Genomic DNA, 20,056 nt, shown 5'->3' with positions numbered 1-20,056 from the left:
TTTTCTGTTCCCTGACTGACCAGAGCAGAGGCTGCTCCAGGCTAGGATGGACACATGACTCCAATTAGCCTGCAAAGAGTCAGTTGAAGCCGTTAAGCTAATATGAACACCTGACTCTAATTAAGGCCCCTCTGATACTATAAAAGGGCTCACTCCGGTCAGGCCGAAGAAAACCAGGGAGCCAGAGGAGAGGAAGTGCAGCTGAAGGGCTGGGTAATCAAGACACCCTCAAGCCACTAGAAAGGGAGCCCTAAGGTAAGGGTGAAGAAGGCGTTAAGAGAGAGAAGTGGGAGAGTTGTGGGGAAGTGGCCCAGGGAAATGTAGCAACTCTGGCAGTGAAAGGTCGGCTGCCAACAGCTGCTGCTATTAGGGTTCCTGGGCCGGAACCCAGAGTAGAGGGCGGGCACGGGTTCCCCCCAACTCACCACTACAGAAACACATCCTGGGAAGGGAAGACAGGTCCCTGTCAGGACAGAAGGCTAACCTGTTCTGGAATAAGCCCGTAGGGACAACAGAGACTGTGGGAGTTCTTTCACCAACCTCCTTGCTGGCTTATGATGAAAATGGCCTCAGAAGGCTGTGACCCTTGCCTCTAGAGGGAAAAGGGTGATGTAGAGGGTCACAGTGAGCCTCTGAGGCTAGCGTATTCCGCCAGAAAGCACGGGACCCACTGAGACAAGATCGGAGCTCTGCCACACCATGTAAAAGTTAACTACAGCAAAAAATATATTTGCTAAAATATAACTACAACTATATTTTAAGGACCACATTATAATCACCATTCTCACACATAAGGAAAAGGCATACTTGTGGCACCTTAGAGACTAACAAATTTATCTGAGCATAAGCTTTTGTGAGCTACAGCTCACTTCATCAGATGCATGTAGTGGAAAATACAGTGGGGAGATTTTATGTACACAGAGAACATGAAACAATGGGTGTTACCATACAGACTGTAACAAGAGTGATCAGGTAAGGTGAGCTATTACCAGTAGGAGAGCGGGGCAGGGGGGAATCTTTTGTAGTGATAATCAAGGTGGGCCATTTCCAGCAGTTGACAAGAACGTGTAAGGAACAGTAAGGGTGGGGCAGGAAATAAACATGGGGAAATAGTTTTACTTTCTGTAATGACACATTCACTCCCAGTCTTTATTCAAGCCTAAGTTAATTGTATCCAGTTTGCAAATTAATTCCAATTCAGCAGTCTCTTGTTGGAGTCTGTTTTTGAAGTCGGAGAACACTTCAATCTCTTTGGTCACTCGATTACAGACCTAAAAGGGGCAACAAAAAAAACATTGTTCAATAAAAAAAACTTCAAAAACAGACTCCAACGAGAGACTGCTGAATTGGAATTAATTTACAAACTGGATACAATTAACTTGATTATCACTACAAAAGATTCCGCCCCACAGCCCCCCTCCCCTGCTGGTAATAGCTCACCTTACCTGATCACTCTTGTTACAGTCTGTATGGTAACACTCATTGTTTCATGTTCTCTATGTATATAAATCTCCCCACTGTATTTTCCACTGAATGCACCCGATGAAGTGAGCTGTAGCTCACGAAAGCTTATGCTCAAATAAATTTGTTAGTCTCTAAGGTGCCACAAGTCCTCCTTTTCTTTTTGCGGATACAGACTAACACGGCTGCTCCTCTGAAACCATTCTCACACATAGAATCACAGAAATGTAGAGCCTGAGAAATCAGCAAGTTCAGCCTCCTGTGCTGTGACAGAAACAAGTAAACCTAGACTATCCCTGACAGGTGTTTGTCCAATTTGTTTTTAAAAGTTTCCAATGATGTAACTCCCCTTACAGTTAGAAAGTTTTTCTTAATGTCTAACCTAGATCAGCCTTGCTGCAGATTAAGCATATAACTTCTTGTCCTATCTTCAGTGGACCTGTAGAAGAACTGGTTATTGTCCTCTCTCTCTAGCAACCATTAACACATTGGAAGACTTATCAGGTCCCCCCAAAGTCTTCTTTTCTCAAGACTAAACAGGTCTATTTTTTTAACCTTTCCTCATATTTCAGGTTTCTAAACCTTTTTTGTTGCTCTCCTCCACACTTTCCAATTTGTCCACATCTTTCCTAAATTATGGTGCCCAGAATTAGACACAGTACTCCAACTGGGGCCTCACTAATGCAGAGTAGAATGGGACAATTATCTCTTTTGTCTTACATACAAACACTCCTGTTCGTACACCCCAGAATATTAGCCTTTATTGCAGCTGCATCACACTAATGATTCATTCAGTTTCTGTCGCTATAAATCCCAGATCCTTTTCAGTAGTACAATCACCTAGATCAGGGATTGGCAACTTTTGGCACGCGGCCTCTCAGGGAAATCCGCTGGCGGGCTGGGACAGTTTGTTTACCTACAGCCTCCGCAGGTTCAGCCAATCGCAGTTCCCACTGACTGCAGTTTGCCGTTCCAGGCCAATGGGGTCTGCGGCAGCTAGCACATCCCTCGGCCCACGCCTCTTCCCGCAGCCCCCCATTGGCCTGGCTCTGCGAACTGCAGCCGGTGGGAGCTGAAATCGGCTAAACCTGAGGATGCTGCAGGTAAACAAACTGCTCTAACCCACCAGCGGATTACCCTGATGGGCCACTTGCCAAAGGTTGCCAATCTCTGACCTAGATAGTTATTCTCCATTTCGTAATTGTGCATTTGTGCATGTAGTATACTAATTTTAGTAAGATTATTCATGGGAGTAAGGTGATCATAGTTTGGCCCTAATTATATAATGTGTGCTCTAGTGGATAAGGCATTGGGCAAAGCCTCATTAGACCTGAGTTCTATTTCTTATTCTGGCATTGACTTGCTGTATGACCGTGGCCAAGTCACTGTACCTTTGTTTCTCCTCCCACCCCTTATCTATTTAGGCTGTGAGCTCATCAGGGAATCGACTACCTCTTACGATGTGTCTGCACAGTGCTTAGTACAATGAGGCCCTGATCGCAGTTGGGAAGTATAGGTATTACCATAATACAAATCATTAATAGTAATGTGCATTTTAGTGAAGCTCTGGTTTAACATATGAAAAACATTGTTAGTAATGTTATTTACAATTAGTAACCACTTTTAAAATGTGAATTGTTTGTTTTTATTACAACCTGTCCTAACTTTGGGCTAGATTGATTGTATATGGGCTAACCTGATACTGTGGAGGGGAGGGAGTAAGGAGACTCCCATCACTATATATGGCTCTTGTGTAAGAATTGCAGCACAATAGAAGTTGCCTCTCTGTTCTCTGAACTGGGCTGAGGAACCGGCACAGCCATGGACCCCTCCTAGCTACACTCCAGCCAATGTAGAATTATGATTGAACCCTGCTCCTGGACAATCAGGGAGCTGTGGGAGGCATTAGGGCCGCGCGTCTCCTAAACTATCTGTAGGGTGGCATGGCTGTGCTCTGCTTCTTATTATGGAATGTGCCTAAATACCATATTTTAGCCCGAGAAAAGTGACCCCAGTGTCTTCTGCTTTCACATGTGTATATGGAAGTATAGCGAATGCTGCAGATAATGAGGAAAAGTTATACAATTAGATAAAACAAAACAAGAAGGGTTTTAGTAGCAAGCACTGTACATTACGGCCCTGAGCTTCAAAGGTATTTAGACTCCTTATTGCCATTGAAGTTAGTGGGAGTTAGGTGCCTAAATACCTTTGAGGATCCTGTCCTACATTACGTCTTCATATTCTCTAGTTAGAGTCCATTTCCCAAAAAGCAGATATTATACCTAACAGTGTAAACCATAGAGTAACATATTATTGTTCGTATTTTAATATAGGTGATGTAACTATCAAAAGGAAAAACAGGGGCTACTTCTGGCTGTTATACTTATGTCAATTAAAGACTTACTACAGGAGTAGACCCATGGCAACCAATGAGGCTGCTCACACAGAAATGCAAGAATAAGCATAGAACAGAATAAAAGAGAATATCTTAATAGAAGAAAATGGTGCCTTACGTCACCTGCCTTGTATTGTTTTTAGCATCCACCGCAACTAGCCTCCAGAGGATCATGACAATCAGCAGAGGTTTTGCTGAAGTGAGGAGTGCCGGATTGGCCCCAATATTTTTTAAGCACTTTGAAGATGAAAAGTCTCATAAACGCAATGTATTTAAAGGAGTTATTTCATTTGCAAAGTGTGTTCAGTAACTCCGAAAATAGGCATGTCTTCAAATGGCGTCTCTGTCAGATGCTCAGCTCCTGTATGACTGCTCCAATAGTGCTACAGTAATGATGAAAATGATCAAAGGCTTGTTCACTTATTTTTTCCCCTTCTCCATATTACTGTGCATCCAGACATGCAAACATGTTAGACCACTGCAAAGACCAACACAAAACAGAAAAAGGACAAAACAAACAGTCATGTATGTAAAAGAGAAGCTTTTATATGGCATATCAGAGCTACACTACCAAAGTAATTAATTTCAAAGAGACCCTGAAAGTTAATGTTTTCAATTGTTTGTTGATTTGCACAGCACACTACCTTGGCTCTGATCCTCCCCTTCCGAGCTTGCGGATCGACTGCTTCACCAGTGCAGAAACCAATTCAAATTCATCTGCGCTCTCTCAGATGCAGAACTGGGTCCTGGTGCCAATCTTGTAATCTAAAATCTTCCTGGATTTGGTTCTCTTCTACCCAGCACTCTGTGTAATCATTGACTTGTGTGCAAAAGGAGTCTGAAGTTGGTGTGAATGCTGCCAAATCAGAACAGTAGAATTTCCTGCACACTTTGCATTATGATAAAGGAATACACAAGGGGCAGGGAAATGGAGAAGCAGGCTCCCTGTATTTAACTGCTTAGTAGCTATTTTCTTAACTGCACAATTATGTAGCTGTAATAAAATCAAGGACCAAATTCTTCCTGGGAGGTACTCCCCAGACTTCAGTGGAATTACACCAGGATTGAATTTGGCCCACTGAAAACATAGGGTGGGAATAAATTAGCGCCCACTCCTGAAAAAACAGCCTTCAGTATACTGCATCTGAAGTGAATGTAGATGTATGCTTCCAATTACAAAAAGATAAAAATGGAACTAGTCTGACTTCATGTCCGAGTTCTCTCTTAATTATTCAAAGTCTGCTTGTTTACGTGGACATCTTAATGGGATATTCTCAGTTTAAGAATCCCATTTTAAAAATATTTAGTTATGGTTACACCTTACAGAAATGATCTTGAGTCTACCGGTCTTATTCCTTGGGTGAAATTATGGCCCCATTTAAATCCATGGGATTTTTGCCTTTATCTTCATATGCTCATTACTCCCATAGAAGGAGATTAGTGGTATAAAGATCAGAAGGAGTTTCAGATGCATGGGGAGTACACGATCAGACCTTAGGTAGCTAAAACTTAGAAGTGTAGCTATCTCATTTAATTTGTCTCTATTTATGCTGTTTGTTTGCACTTCCCTCATCTTGAAGATGGAAATTAGATGGGTCTGATTATGGACTATTGCACTTCCTGGTTCTTAAGAACTGGCACTATGTTTGGGTTGCAAACTCTACTAAGGGAATGCTTAAATAAAAACATGTTTTTAACTGGAAATTTAAAAATACCCCCAAAACTGGAACATTTCTATAGGTTTTGCAAAACTTAAAATAAACCCTAAATTTGGGGCATCAACTACAAGACCTGACAATATTCCCTACTCCAGACACGGCCTTTTTTGGTTTGAGAATCTACTTGATAAAGACTGTATTCTACATTCACATTAATTCTCTTTCTGAGTGTATGGTATAGTTCTTGCTAGTTGATTGAATAATATGATAGGATTTTAAATTTCATGGTTAAAATTATATTATTACCCTTACACAGGAGCAAAATACAATGTCAAAATGATAAAACAAAAATACATCTTAAATTCTCCCTGAGGAAAACCAAGGATTGGGGGAGGTAACATAGGAAAGAAAAAGTTCAAAGATAGCGTAAGAACTAAGAGCTTACTGCTGAGGTATAAGCTTCACAGGCAGAATGTTTTTCATTAGCCTGGTTATATTGAATACATTAGCTTTCATGGGATTTCTCAAAGGATATTGGGGTGAAATTAATAAAAGGAAACAGAACACTAAAAAACCCAACATGGACTTTCTAAAGTGTCTGGGAGGATGATGTTTTGTGAATACTGCACTGTACATCATGGGCTCAGATGGATCTCTTTTGAATAATGAGCAGAGTTTCAAACATATAGTCTCTCTCCCTGGACCATACTGCAGTCACTTCACACTGCTCCTCTGGTCAAAACAGCCCTAAACTTGGCAGCTCAAGCTTCTAAGGGATACTAATGCAGCAATTTCTACACAAGTAGCTACCAGCTTAGAAGATATGGGTGCAGGAAAGGGGCATAGCTAGGGCTCCCCTGTGGGTTGGTAGTCATCCCCAGCTGCGGTTACAGCTCCTTCAGGATGTTCTAGCTTGTCTCAGAGAAACTAGCCCAGCATAGAACAGCCACAGGATGAATGGAGCTCAGGGGGCACCTTTGTATGCTTCCTTCTCAGCTGTGCTAAGAGCCCTTTGACCTGAGGTGATGATCTGGCACATAGGATCTGACTTTATGGTGCTCTGCCTGAAATAATGTAAGCTAGTGATCCCAGAAGAACTGCACTAGACATTTTGCAAAAGTGACCAGAATTAAAGTATTGTTTTTAATTGGGTCTATGAAAAAATATGGTGAATGATGCTTTAGAATCAAATATTACCCTTGGTGGTGCATACATATCTCCCATTGGAGTTGGGGCAGCTACATACGTATGTGCAGGCTGGAAAAGGGTTCCACTCCAGGGAATTAGCTCTTGCACCATCGGTTACCCTCTTCCACCAGTTGCTCATGCTATGGCCTCTCTCTCTGTGACTCAGGATGCTCCCTCTTCTTGACTCAGCCCCCTGGCCATGTCACTATATAGTCATAGAATATCAGGGTTGGAAGGGACCTCAGGAGGTCATCTAGTCCAACCCCCTGCTCAAAGCAGGGCCAATCCCCAATTTTTGCTCCAGATCCCTAAATGGCCCCCTCAAAGATTGAACTCACAACCCCGGGTTTAGCAGGCCAGTGCTCAAACCACTGAGCTATCCCTCTGCTCTGCTGCCCCCCCATCCCAACTTCTGGGATAACAAAGTGCCACTAGACAAGCTGTTCAAATGTTGTCTCAGGCAGTCTTCTGTTCCAATTCTAGGTCCAGTTCCACTTTCCCAGAAGCTGGTAGGGGAACCCAGGCCTGCCTGCTACTCCAGGTTCCAGCCCAGAAACCCTGTGATGAGCAATGTAGGTCTGCTCAGTCTCCAGACCCATTACAGTTTCCCTGGGCTTCTTCCTACCCCACCTCTCTATCTCCTTAGATTCTTCTGCTCTCCATGGCCACTTCACCCTTCTTGGTCTCTTGTCAGACTTCCCAGTTCAGGGCAAGAGCCCAGGACTTACTCTCCTCCTTATCCCTAGCCAACTCCCTTTCCCTCTGGGGAACAACTGCAGAATTCCTCTCTACAGCCCCTTCCTGCTCTCACCTCTTGGCTTTATAATGCTAGCCCAGCTCCTCCCCCAGCTGGGCTTCATCTGCCATTAGGCCTTATCAATGCCTGGTTCCCTTCTAGGTGCAGCATCTAAGATTAATTGGCCCCTCCTGGCCTACATTAATCAAGTCCCTTATGAAGAACGTGTATCAAAATAAAAAATAGCATAACTCCAGGAGACATGTTGCTAATTTGCTGGCTGGCCTTTCCTGAATGTGGGGGCCTACATGCATTATTCTGGTATATTAATAGAGGAAAATGCACCATGAGAGTAGACATACTTAAATATTAACAAAACCTGTCCATTCTAAATGGATTCTAATGCTCATTTTATACTGTACAGTATATATACTGTATGGTTTAGTGCAGTGACCCTTCAAGCCTTGTTCACTGGGCTCAGGTTTGAGTGAGGATAAAAAAGTGAGGTTACTCTAATAGTTCTCAGGACAGTTTGCAGTACAACTGACAAATTCTGGTTAGAACACGTTTGTGACCGTGGCTAAAATAAAAGCATTTTAAATCAGTCAGGTAACACAACTGGCAGCTTGCATAGTATGTAAACTATCCCAGACTCTTGCCATTATTGTGAGTCTTTCCTTGTCTGAGTAATTTTCATGTTGTGAAGGGTTTGACTTGTCTTCAATGCCATATATTTCCTCCAGAGTGCTTCAACTCTTTATCTTGAATTTCCGTCAGCTTATTTAATGAATTTTCATCATTTGCTTGGATTTAAACAGAGAATTCTTAAGTCTGAGTGAGCAAGCTGAAAATTCCGTACAAGTTGAAAAACTCTTCTGATAAGGAGTGACAGTTCCAAAAGAAACAAGAACCTCAAAGCACTATAAACCAGACACCATCCTTAATATATATATGTATATAGCCCTTGACAACACCACTTACCTACTTTCCGTTTTTAAATCATAGACGGCTCTGGCAAAGCAGTTCTTATGCACACCACAAAAGCTCTGCCTCAAGAGGGTGTGGAGCCTCTCTCCCGGGGAACTTAGGAGCTCTTAAGAAACTTAATTTAATTGGGCAGTTAGGATTCCATGCAATGAACACTTCAGATTTTTCTGTGATTGTTTTTAATGTTACTTAAAGATTGCTAAAGTAACAGGAAGACACTGATGCAATCTCTACTGTGGTAATTTGCCTGTCTTCAAAGAAATATATTTGTAAGAGTAACTGTCACTTCTACATATTGTAGGTGTCTTTCTCAGACCAACAACAAAGAGATGAGCATGGCAGCTTTTTATTCTTTGTATTTGTGTCTTGTTAAGAGAAGGCTAATTATGTAACACCCGAGCTGAAACTAAAGTAGAGAATATATTAATATTAATATATAATATAGAAAACAAATCTCAGCCTTCTCTTAACATTTAATCTATTTTCAAATCAAATTGAAATAAAATGTTATGCATATTTTAAAAGAAAAACTCACACACCATGCCTCCCATGTGATTATAGTCTTTTGGGCCTTTATTAGATGCTAAACAAAGAGGACGCTTGAGCTACTGCAGCTTTGCCTTGAAATCAGTAATTATATTAAGATCCAGTCACATGCGGTCAGAGATTTTTCTTTCAACTGTGTATCCTCATGATGCCAACATTGTGCCCGGTCCTGAAATCAATGGGTGTTTTTCATGAATAAGGACTTCAGGTTTGGGCTTTAGGATTTATCTGGCAAATAAATGCTTAAAAAGCTCTCACAAAAAGTAATTTGCTGGCGTTCATCAAGGCTGAGTCAATCATTGGCATATTCAGCAACATCTTACGTTAGAGAACTACAATCTCAAATACCACTTAGGAGACTGGTAACTCAGTCCAAATGTTTGGAATGTTATAGCTGACGCAGACTGCTAAAAATTAGGTAAAGGAAATTCAGCCAAAGTAGATATTTAGAAAATGGGTTTAAATATAAGTTTGGGTCAATACTCCAGCAAATACTATTAACTGAGGCACACATGCCTGAACAAATGCCTGTTAGCTAGAGATAGAGCAAATGATCATCTAATAAAACACTTACAAACTAACAAAAAATATCTATATTTTGGACATTTCAGATGATAAATGCAACTCACATTCTATTGCCTTTCATGAATGTTTTTGTATTTGCTTTACTAAAAACAAATATCAAGATAGTACAAGTTTGTACAGTATAAAATGAGCATTAGAATCCATTTAGAATGGACAGGTTTTGTTAATATTTAAGTATGTCTACTCTCATGGTGCATTTTCCTCTATTAATGTACCAGAATAATGCATGTAGGCCCCCACATTCAGGAAAGGCCAGCCAGCAAATTAGCAAGGTACTTAATTAATTATGTGCCTAATTTTAAGTACATTAATGAACCCATTGAACACTACTGAGATATCTTGCTGCATCGGGGCCATAATAAAGAGGTAGATCAATGCATACATATTTGCACTGTGATACTATCAGTTTGCAATAAAAAGGAATTTTTAAAAGTATTTTTTGTGTTCTGTGTTTTCGATGGGTCTAATTCTGCCACCCATACTCAATTTGAGCAGTAACTTGTTCCACCAGTAGCCTCAGTGAAACCATTGGGATTAGTCACAAATTAAGGTACTGCTCAATGTTAACTAAGGTGGCTGAATCAAGCCCTAAATAATTGCAATCTTTGTTACTGATGACACTGGAATCATAACACACTGTCCCCCACTTATCTCAGTTAGTAGGTACTTATCTCAATTAGTAGGATATACTTATCTGAAATGGTGTATAATGTCCATGGACAGGGCATCTATAAAGCCAGCACAGGTCTCTCACCACTCTATCAGTTGATGAAAATACATTATAATGTGCTTTGTCTGAGTGTTAGACTCCATTCTGAGGAATCGGTGTGCGGGAAGTTCAGTGGGCAGGAGTATGTCAACTCTGAAAGTTTGCTGACATGAGGAATGGTTTTCAGGGAGCTTTTTTTCACAGCTGCAGTATAAACCCTTTAGAAGGCTTCAGGAACTGAGTTTTGATTGTTATTTTGATAATCCAGCTGCTAACATCAGAATATTGATAATGAAGAAAGGCAAAATATTTGAGCACTTAATCACTTTCTTTTGAAATATTACACAGAATCTCTAGTGTTGTGGTGTGAGCAACGGTGGAGGGGGAAGTAGGAAGAAAAGATTCATATCTTGAAAACGATGATGAAGAATTGACAGCAGTAGAGAATAAAACTGATTAGACACTCTAGGGCTTTTCCATTCTACTCTGCTGATGCATTTCAGTGTGACTCAGATGATTCAGTCTACATGCTAAATCTGTTTTGACAGAAGGCAGATTATTTAGAGTGTGTGTGTGAGAGAGAGAGAGAGAGAGAGAGAGAGATATGGTGGGTATATATGAATGTATAATTTAACCATTTGCCACTTATAATTTTGACAATCTGATTGGTTGAATATTGGTCACATGGCGCAAAGTTAGTTTTATGCCACTATCCTACTAGTCATACTATACCATATGCTGTTGGGCAATGGACAACATCACTGACATTTAATGTGGACACTTTCCAGAAGACAGCCAATGTGAAGAGCAACTCTATGACCATCCAACATGGTGACCTCCTCTGCCTGATGACTTTCAAAAGTCACCTGGTTCCTTTGCACCCGCTGTGGATAGGAATTAGTAAGCTTCCACGTGTGTTGCTTTGGGTAGATAATCCAGCCAGCATCCCCGATGTCTCTTAGATGCACATATTGTAAGGTCAGAGGGAACCATTATGAGCACCTTCTGCACAACACAGGTCATAGAATTGCCTAAGAGGAGTCAGTCAGCTGGCCAGACCCTCCCCCAGGAGAAGGAGATGAGTGCCCACCCAGTTCTACAGCTTGGAAGAGGAGCTGCCTGTGAGCTCTCTGCCTCTCATTTAGTGGGGCTGGTTTTATATCCTGAATATAGCTGTTTGAGTTATTCCTTGTCAATAATATGAGTTGAGAAGTTAGGCTCCTTTTTGCTGTTCACAAATTGTTCACAAACAGGCTTTGTTTTTTTTTTTCCAAATCCACTTGCTATTTGTAATGATTTGACAAGCAAACAAATATCAGCCTCTGGTTTGTCAATTAATAATTTCTTTAATCACTATCATTAGCTACTTGTGACATGTGATTAGTCACCAACGTCACAAAGTATTTTTTCCACTTCCTGACCTCTGACTGAACCTTTTTTAACAGGAATATAATGAATACCAAATGGTGAATAACTAAACAGCTTTATCATCTGCCTAACAGATAATATATTTATACCATACAAATATTTGTTATTTGCAAGGAGCAATAGTAAAGATTATTATGATGATCACTTTTCAATAAAGAATGTAATTACCTAAATTGGAACATGTAGGCTAACATTTTTAGTAAAGTCAATCTGACAAATGCACTGATTCTGTTCCATACGGGTGTATAGCACATATTTTCATTTGTGCCTGTATATCTTGGTATATTTTCTGTGTCTCTGTGGTGTGTGTATATAATATATATTACTCACATGTGTACACACACACAACAAAGTTACAAAACTTGCAACCCAAACAAACAAAAAAACATAGTTCACAGCAATGGCATAATAGCAAAAATGTCCAAAAGGCTATATTTAATTACTGTGATTAACTCATAAAATACACACAAACTACATATTATAAACACTGTGTTTTTATCTCATGAGGTCTTGGTTTAATGTACAAATCAGTAAGTTTTGCATGCCTGGTTTTACTAGAGTCTCTTCATAGTTAACGTGTTCTTATAACATTCAGTATAGGTTATAGATCCTTTCCTTGTTTAAAGGTCCACTTCATTTAAAAAAGAAATGTCAGGCTTCTGTACTGTGAAAGCCATAAAAATGGATTTTCTACAGCTTCCACAGCCTTACCTTGGTTTCCATGAAACATAAGTTTTATTGAATTGAACCCTTAGAGAGTATGTCAGATTTTGGAGAGCCAACAATTTTTCACTAGAGACCTATACTCAATGTGAAATCTTGAGGATTCTCTCTGGCTCTGACACTTTGACATACAAACCCTTTTCTTACATTGGCATTTCAGAAGAGAAGCAGGTAAGAGATCAGGGACTGTAATGAAGAATGGGAAAGCTAGAATGTGTCAGTATGTTTAGAATCTGAGTGAATGTACATTTGCCCGTGCATTGTGCAGTATGGTAATAGGTAAGGCCCTACTTAACTTGCGATATTGTGGAAATAGCAAATTCCTCAATATTAGGCTTCCACTGAAATTTTGACAGCAGGAGACCCCTTCTTCCCCGTGTGTGCTGTTGACAGTGGGAGCCCCAGCCGCCCAGGAGCTGAGAGTGGGAGCCCCCGCTGTCAGCCCTTGGAGGCCGCTATCAGCCCCAGACCCATATTCCCACTGTCAGCCCCAGGTCTCTACTCTCAGTCCTGAGCTGCCAACCATGGGAGCCCCCACTCTCAGCTCTGGGAGACCGACAGCGGAAAATCTCAGAAGAGTAATAATGGACTTTGTTAATAATTTGGTCCATTATTACTTTTCTGCAATTTTCCATGGCTTGTCCGCAACTCAGTTGCAGTTTTTTGACAATCATCCCGCAATTCAAGTAGGGCCTTAGTAATGGGCTAGCTCACTAGTAAATCAGAAATCACTTATATGTATTGGAGCCTGTCCAAAAACAGCAGTGTCATTCTGTTTAAACAAAGAAAAGAAGAGGAATGGTGGAGGAGAGAAAAGGAAAATATGCCAGAGAAGAATGAAGAGATTCCGAAAGAAGTGTTTTTCACAGAATTGAACTTTTTCACTGGCTCTTATATTCTGACAGCTATGTATATGTGTAGAGTTCCAGATACCAGCTGTCATTCATAATGCTAAATTATTTATCCCAAGTTGAGTTCAGAGGAATGCAGACATCTACACACACACACACACACACACACACATATATGTATATGTATATAATGTATATGTATAAGCATAGTTGAACAGTAGTCCCACTTGTTAAGTGGGTGCTTAAAGGTGGGCTGTACAAACATGTCAATTGGAGCGATGCATCTAATTCCTTTAGGTGCTTTTGAAAAACCCACCTGAACTGCTTTGCTGGTTTGGGTCCCTAGTGTTTTGCCCAGCATCATACAGAGAGACAGTGGCAGATATGGTACAGCTTGTATAAAGAGCCATCATTTTAGATGCTGTTTTCTTTTGACTTTGTTTTGTTTTGGAGCAAAAATATCTACTTGGGAAGAAATAGCAGTGTCCTTTTTTTGACAGTGACTGAGCCAGCATATGCCGAGAAAGAGCTTTCTGTCTTATCTGATGTCCATGAACAAGAACTCCCATGCCCTTTGTCAATGACGTGATAATTTGATGAAGGCACTGTAAGGGCTCACCCTCCCCAAGATTCCAGTTAAGCTCCTCTTTTATCTTACAAGCGGGGTTGCTTAGTTGTTTTAACATGTCTGTTGAGTGTGTGTGTGCGTGTGTGTGTGCAGGCATGTTTGTGCAGGCATGTTTGTGCACATGTGTGTTTGTTGGATGCTTGAGTTATTCATATTCTGTATTTTTTCCCTTGGTTGTAAGTAAATTAACAAAGTATCGACTTGGAAAACAATGGAGAGAATATAGAAATAGAAGTATTTTTTTAGAAAAAGGCAATATGCTTTTTTTCCCAGGAAAATATGGAATCCCCCCTTTTACTTTCTCACAGACAGCTGAAGACCAATTCACCATAGCAAGTAATACCAGGCAGTTTGAATAGATGTTAAATTGGAAGATGGAAAAAAACAGGGTAATGTAAAGGTGAAAGCAATGCCCACTGGTGGGGGTGGAGGGTGAGGCAGAGAGAAAGAGTGAGAGAGAATGAAAAAGAAAATCCTCCCCAAAATGATGGTCATGAATAATTTATCTTTGTGCTATGAATGAACAAAATTGGTGTTTCATTTACTATACATGACAATGTATGAGCCTGGTGCATTTGCTACAGCAAGCTAATGCTTGTATAACACAATTACAGCCCCACACATACAGTATTCATCCCATATCTCACAAAAATTCTGTGGAAAAATGTTAGCAATAACATTTATAATTTTAAATACCTTTTATTGCATGCAATAAAACTAAGGGGAACATCTACTGTGACTATAAATCTTTGGCTTAGCCACTGAAGTGCTAAAAAAAAGACTAATCGTTGCAACATGTATGTTGACTTACATGCTGGGTATGCATTATCATTGATGGGTTTACGTGTAACTTCTTATATAACAGCAGAAACCTATGGGAACAATCTGTGAACTCCAAGGATTTGGGGCATCTCAGCAGATAGGACAGGATTCCTAACAATCTGAAAGCCAGACAGAATGTGAACTTCTTGGAGGCAGGCTGACAGGGATGTGGAACTGTACTGGCTGAGGGCAAGTTCTAACAAACCTGTGTGTTGCATAAATACCACACATACTTCAGCTCCAAAAACACAGGTTCTTTTTTGAGTAGTGTCTGTAGGGGTGCTTCACTTCAGGTGCACATGAACCCCATGCACCTTTGATTGGAGATTTTTGGAAGCAGTATCCATTTGGCCTGCACATGTGCCCCAAACTTCCTAGTCCAGGGATTGGCAACCTTTGGCGCACGGCCTGTCAGGGAAATCTGCTGACGGGCTGGGAGGGTTTGTTTACCTGCAGCGTCTGCAGGTTCAGCCTATCGCAGCTCCCACTGGCCGTGGTTCGCCATTCCAGGCCAATGGGGGCTGCAGGAGGCAGTGTGGGCCAAGAGATGTGCTGGGTGCCACTTCCCGCAGCCCCCTTTGGCCTGGAATGACTTCTATTTGTAGCCTGTTTTACAGACTATAATCAGCTGGGGAAGTCACCTGTGATGATTTTTTATGAAAGCTGTTATGCAAAATAAATTATATTACATAGCAAGTTTTGATTATGCAAGTAGAGGATACTTCTTGTGAGCATTCACAAGTTTGCTAATGTCCATAAATTTTAAGGTAAAAGTTGTTGGATTCAGATAACATGATTAGTGAACATGTGCAGGCTCATGCAGGTTGTCTATAGAACCTGGTTCTACAGAACCAAAGGCAGATAGTCCAGTTTAGTAAGTATCTAAACTGGTATTACGTGATATCAGTGTGACAACAATTGGCTCTGTTTACATATACCAAGCACCTACTAATAGAGTTTACACAGTATAGAAATATAGTATTTCAAATAAATCCCACATCTCAGTTGAGTGCCATAAACACTGGGCTACAGAGGCACTGTCTGTCAATCTCTCCTGTTAGAGCTGTTCCACTTTGTACATATAATTAAATGTTCCTTGAGAAAGACAAGGAGAGACTGACTCCAAAGCCAAGTGGTTAAACCACTCACCTGGGATATAGGAGACTCAGGTTCATGTTTTTGCTCTATCTAATTCAGAGTAGCGAATTGAACTTGGGTGTTCCACACCCTAGGGAGTGACCTAGACCCACTAGTCTACTGGCTATTCTGATTAGTTGGTTTTCATGAGAAATTCCATCCTGGATCTCAGAAAACTTCCTGATTAAATTTTCATTGAAACCAAATTTCAGTTTCGATGAATCAACATTTTTCCAATGGAAAAAACATTTCATCAAAATGTTTCCAACCAACCCTACTCCTGAATAATGTTCACATCCTGTCCCACTCAAATGTATACACCCATTTATCTGTTTTTTTCTATACTCTATAATTGACATTCATAAACCAATATCGATTTTTGTAGATAATTCACATAGCATCTTTCATTTTTGGATTCTTTGCACTTTATAAATAGTAAGTGTCAGACTCTGTGAAATACAGCGTACATTACAGATAGGTAAGCTGAGGCACAGGGAGGTGATTGACTGGTCAAAATTATTGGAGCAACTTCTGTTGGTGACAGAGACATGTTTCAAGTTTACACAGAGCTGCTCTTCAGGACTGAACAGCTCTGTATAAACTCTAAAGCTTGTCTCTCTCACCAACAGAATTTGGTCCAGTATAAGATATTACCTCACCCACCTTGTTCTCTAATATCCTGGGACCAACATGGCTACAACAACACTGCATACAGAATCAGTTGTAATTTCAAATTTTATTTGAGAACAAAGAATACATATATCATCTGGACTGCTGGCATGATAATAATTTATTGTGAATATACTCCATGTAAGCAGTTACAAGTGAATTTGTAATGAAAATATTTTTTCTTCACGATATAATAGCTAAAAGCTACTACAAAGGGGTTAACATAAACCACAGATTAGTGACGCTATTTTCAGTTGTCACGTAAAAACCTTGCCATATCTGCTGCCATTGCAAATATTCTAAAAATAATAGCTTTGTGGTTCTGGAACTACCACCTTGGAAATAATTATAGAACTTAAAATTTTACTGACACTAATAAAAACTATAACTGATAAGATGAAACATGCCTACATTGAACCAAACTCTCTAGCAAATTAGTCCTTTGAAGGATCAGCTATTGAATTTTCAGTGTTTAAACTTTATAATCTCAGTTTTCCTTTTTTTATTAAAAACAGGTATAGAAAGAGGAGAAATAATCAGTTAAACTATATTGCTTTTCAGCCTCTGATAGAAGAAATGTAGTTACTAAATCTTTCAGATATTTTTGAGTGAAGACAGAATGGAAATTTTCATTATCCAGCAAACTAGATAATAATCTTAGCCAGTAAATAATGTGTTTAAAAATAAACATAAATTATGTATTGGGAAACCAGGAAATTGTTTTAGGACTCAGTCCGTAGGTGTTTCCCTACAATGGCTACTTGATAGTCAGCAAATGCAACTCTTGCATTTCCTGAACGGTCACATGTATGAAGCAGTTGTATAGCTAATAGGCTCAAGTTACCATTATGAATGATAGTGTGTCTTAAGAAAATACCTTCCACAAGACTAAACCAAACAAAATCAATTTGCTTTAAAATAAATTATTCGGCTGGGTTGCTTTACTGCTTCAGGTGATGGACTCTTTAATGGGTTGGATCTGGATCACATGTAAATGTTCTCCCTGACTTTATCCCCTAGTCTGTGGCTGTTGATGTTCAGGCACTCTAATGTGCTCCTTAATCCTGCAGACTGCATTGGAGTTTAATTGAGGGGAAACAGCACCATCTACTGTGACCTTTTCCCTATTTGGTAAAATTACGAAGAGCAAATAGGCCAGAGTGTATTAAATAAATCTCTTTGAAATTCCTTCTGGTGTTTAGTTCCTGTGCCTTTTTCCAAATTATTTCTAAATTTTTTAGAACCACAGTTTATCTGTAAAGTACAGGACGTGTATAATTTAAAGGTGCATCAGAGACTGGTACATCTCTACACAAATATGATTACAGAATAATATTAATCCAATCATGATCGAGTAATGTTTTATGTTTTTAAATCAGTCATTTTAGATGGCTTGGTTGGGGATTTCTTTACAGAAGTGGGAAGGTAGTGATATGTTATGGGTTTGTTTTACTCAGGTGATATTCTCTTAAAATTTGCTTTAAGAACCAGCATCAGCGTAGGTGTGCAGTACACTATGTGCTTCTGATAATGACAGTGCTATTGTCAGCCATCTATACTTCTGATTCTTCTCTTTTTCCAGACTGTCTACAAAGCCTGGCTCTGTTCCCAGTATTTTGAAGTCACACAGTTTCACTGCAGCAACAGAATTCCTTGCAAGCAATACTGTTTGGAGGTTCAGACAAGGTGTCCATTTATATTACCAGACAATGATGATGTCATCTATGGAGGACTATCAAGTTTCATCTGTACAGGTACAGTGCAGATCAGCATGTCTCACTAGTTTTCATTCCAAACTTAACTTTGAAGAGTGTGGCTAACCATGTTTTGTTTCCTAATAGTTTTAAGTACGAGAGCCTGAAGGAATTCTTCATCAAAGAGTTTCTGAAAGGTTTTAGGCATTGAATCAATACTTTCTATGCCACATTTTCTATAGTTTACCTGTGACCAGAGTAATTAACTTTACAAAAGCACATTTCCAACAGAAAACTATTCTAATCATTTGTATGCTTAATAATTTAAGTGAGAAGAGGTAACTTCTGTGTTATGTAATACTAAGACATTGCAGACAGAATAGTGACTTGAGCTGTGAGGCTAGTGTCTGCCACACCTGCCTTTCGCAGCACTCTCTCATCTTATGTCTACCACACATTTACAGTACTATGATTAAGCTAATTTGCTAGTCATGTCCTCCTCCTAACTTTTAAAGGGACACTGTCAAGATAAAATCAAGGGTAATTTCATATACTCCTGTTGGCCATGGGACAGAGAGCCCAGAAAACTCTACACAGTGGAGGAGTGTGGAGGATTCCGAAGAGGATATGAGGACCTAAATTTGCAGAAGTTTAGGATTCATAGCTGAACTCTTCTCCCGACTCCATGGATCCAGGATCATCCACAATGATCTATGGGTCTTCTTTCCCAGTGTTGGCTGAACTGCCTCTGGCAGATGTATTGCCTCCCCAGGCAGATGTTTTGGGCATCCGGTGAGTGGTGTAGCTGTGGGAACTAATGTTGTTCAGAACAGCGCTAACTGTCTCTGAGGATGTTCAGGAAGTCTGGAGAGGAGCACTCCACAGAGTACAGATGCTCCTGCTCTGGCTGTACCCTGGTCTCACCTTCAGAACCCCAACACTCGTGGATTTGGAATAAAGGGGCTTCAGTGGGCACTGGTGGAGAGCGTGTCATAGAGCAGCTGCTCCCTATGCAGATCTCCCCAGTCTGGCTCTCCTAGGCTTTAGCAAGTACTGTTACTTTAGCAAGTACTGTTCCCCCAATATTTTTAATGATAAAATATTACCCATGTCACTATTCCTTTAGGAATGCACCTTGAGGGTTAAAATAGTGTACTTCTTGTTCTTCACTCATTTTTCACAATGAAACTCAATTACTGACACGGAATGTCCCAAACCTTCAGGTAATCAGTGGGTTGAAACCTCAAAGGAAGCTAGGTTCTTCAGGCCCGGAGTGCAGACCTCAAAGTTGCTCCCCTGCATTCTTGATTGTTAGCCAGGATGGTGCCCCGTCAGCTGCCACTCAAAGACTGTACTCTGGGTTCTCCAAGTTTGGATCATAGTTTAAAATATTCCATCAGACAGCTTTCTCCATGCCAGACAGCTGTATGGGAATAGTATGTGCTCTGGATTGTCCAAGCTTAGCACTCTGAATATATGTTGTTGTGCCCTGGGGAAGCCAATTGATGCAACATCATTGGCTTCGTCCCAGCTTTTGGGAACCTGGATTGCAATGAAAATATGCCATTTGGCCTTGGGGAAGACATACCCAATCTTTGGGTTACATTAAACAATGTTTGATTTACCAGATCTTTCGGTCAACTGTCAACTTAAAACAGTTCTGTTCTCTGTAGACTTAATTTCATACTGTAATGTGCTAGGACAGTGGCAAAATGCTGTTGTATTTGGATTTCCATCATGGGAGATGAATTTAGAAAACAAAATGGCTCAAGTTTTCAAACGCCACTTCTCTTTTGGGTACCTCACTTCGTTGGCTGCTAACTTTAGAAGCCCACAACC

General features: G+C 40.3%; 1 protein-coding gene and 1 long non-coding RNA gene across 2 annotated transcripts in view; one reads left to right on the top strand and one right to left on the bottom strand.

The window, feature by feature from the left end:
* The window catches only part of NALF1 (NALCN channel auxiliary factor 1), a 761,784-nt gene that overhangs the window by 725,268 nt on the left and 16,460 nt on the right, over positions 1-20,056 (top strand). Inside the window, exon 2 of the mRNA XM_074963418.1 lies at positions 18,106-18,277. Coding sequence (XP_074819519.1) covers positions 18,106-18,277 — 172 coding nt within the window. The remainder of the gene's footprint in view (positions 1-18,105; positions 18,278-20,056) is intronic.
* LOC141993784 (uncharacterized) lies at positions 550-4,677 on the bottom strand. The gene is made up of 3 exons (XR_012640942.1): positions 4,501-4,677; positions 3,984-4,334; positions 550-1,271 (listed from the first exon to the last, which is right to left on the bottom strand). It is a non-coding gene; the product is annotated as an uncharacterized LOC141993784 (long non-coding RNA).

This window comes from Natator depressus, chromosome 1 (genome assembly GCF_965152275.1).
Source record: "Natator depressus isolate rNatDep1 chromosome 1, rNatDep2.hap1, whole genome shotgun sequence".
NCBI lineage: Eukaryota > Metazoa > Chordata > Testudines > Cheloniidae > Natator > Natator depressus.
Note: the sequence above shows the minus strand (reverse complement) of the source record. Positions and strands in the feature narration are given on the sequence as shown.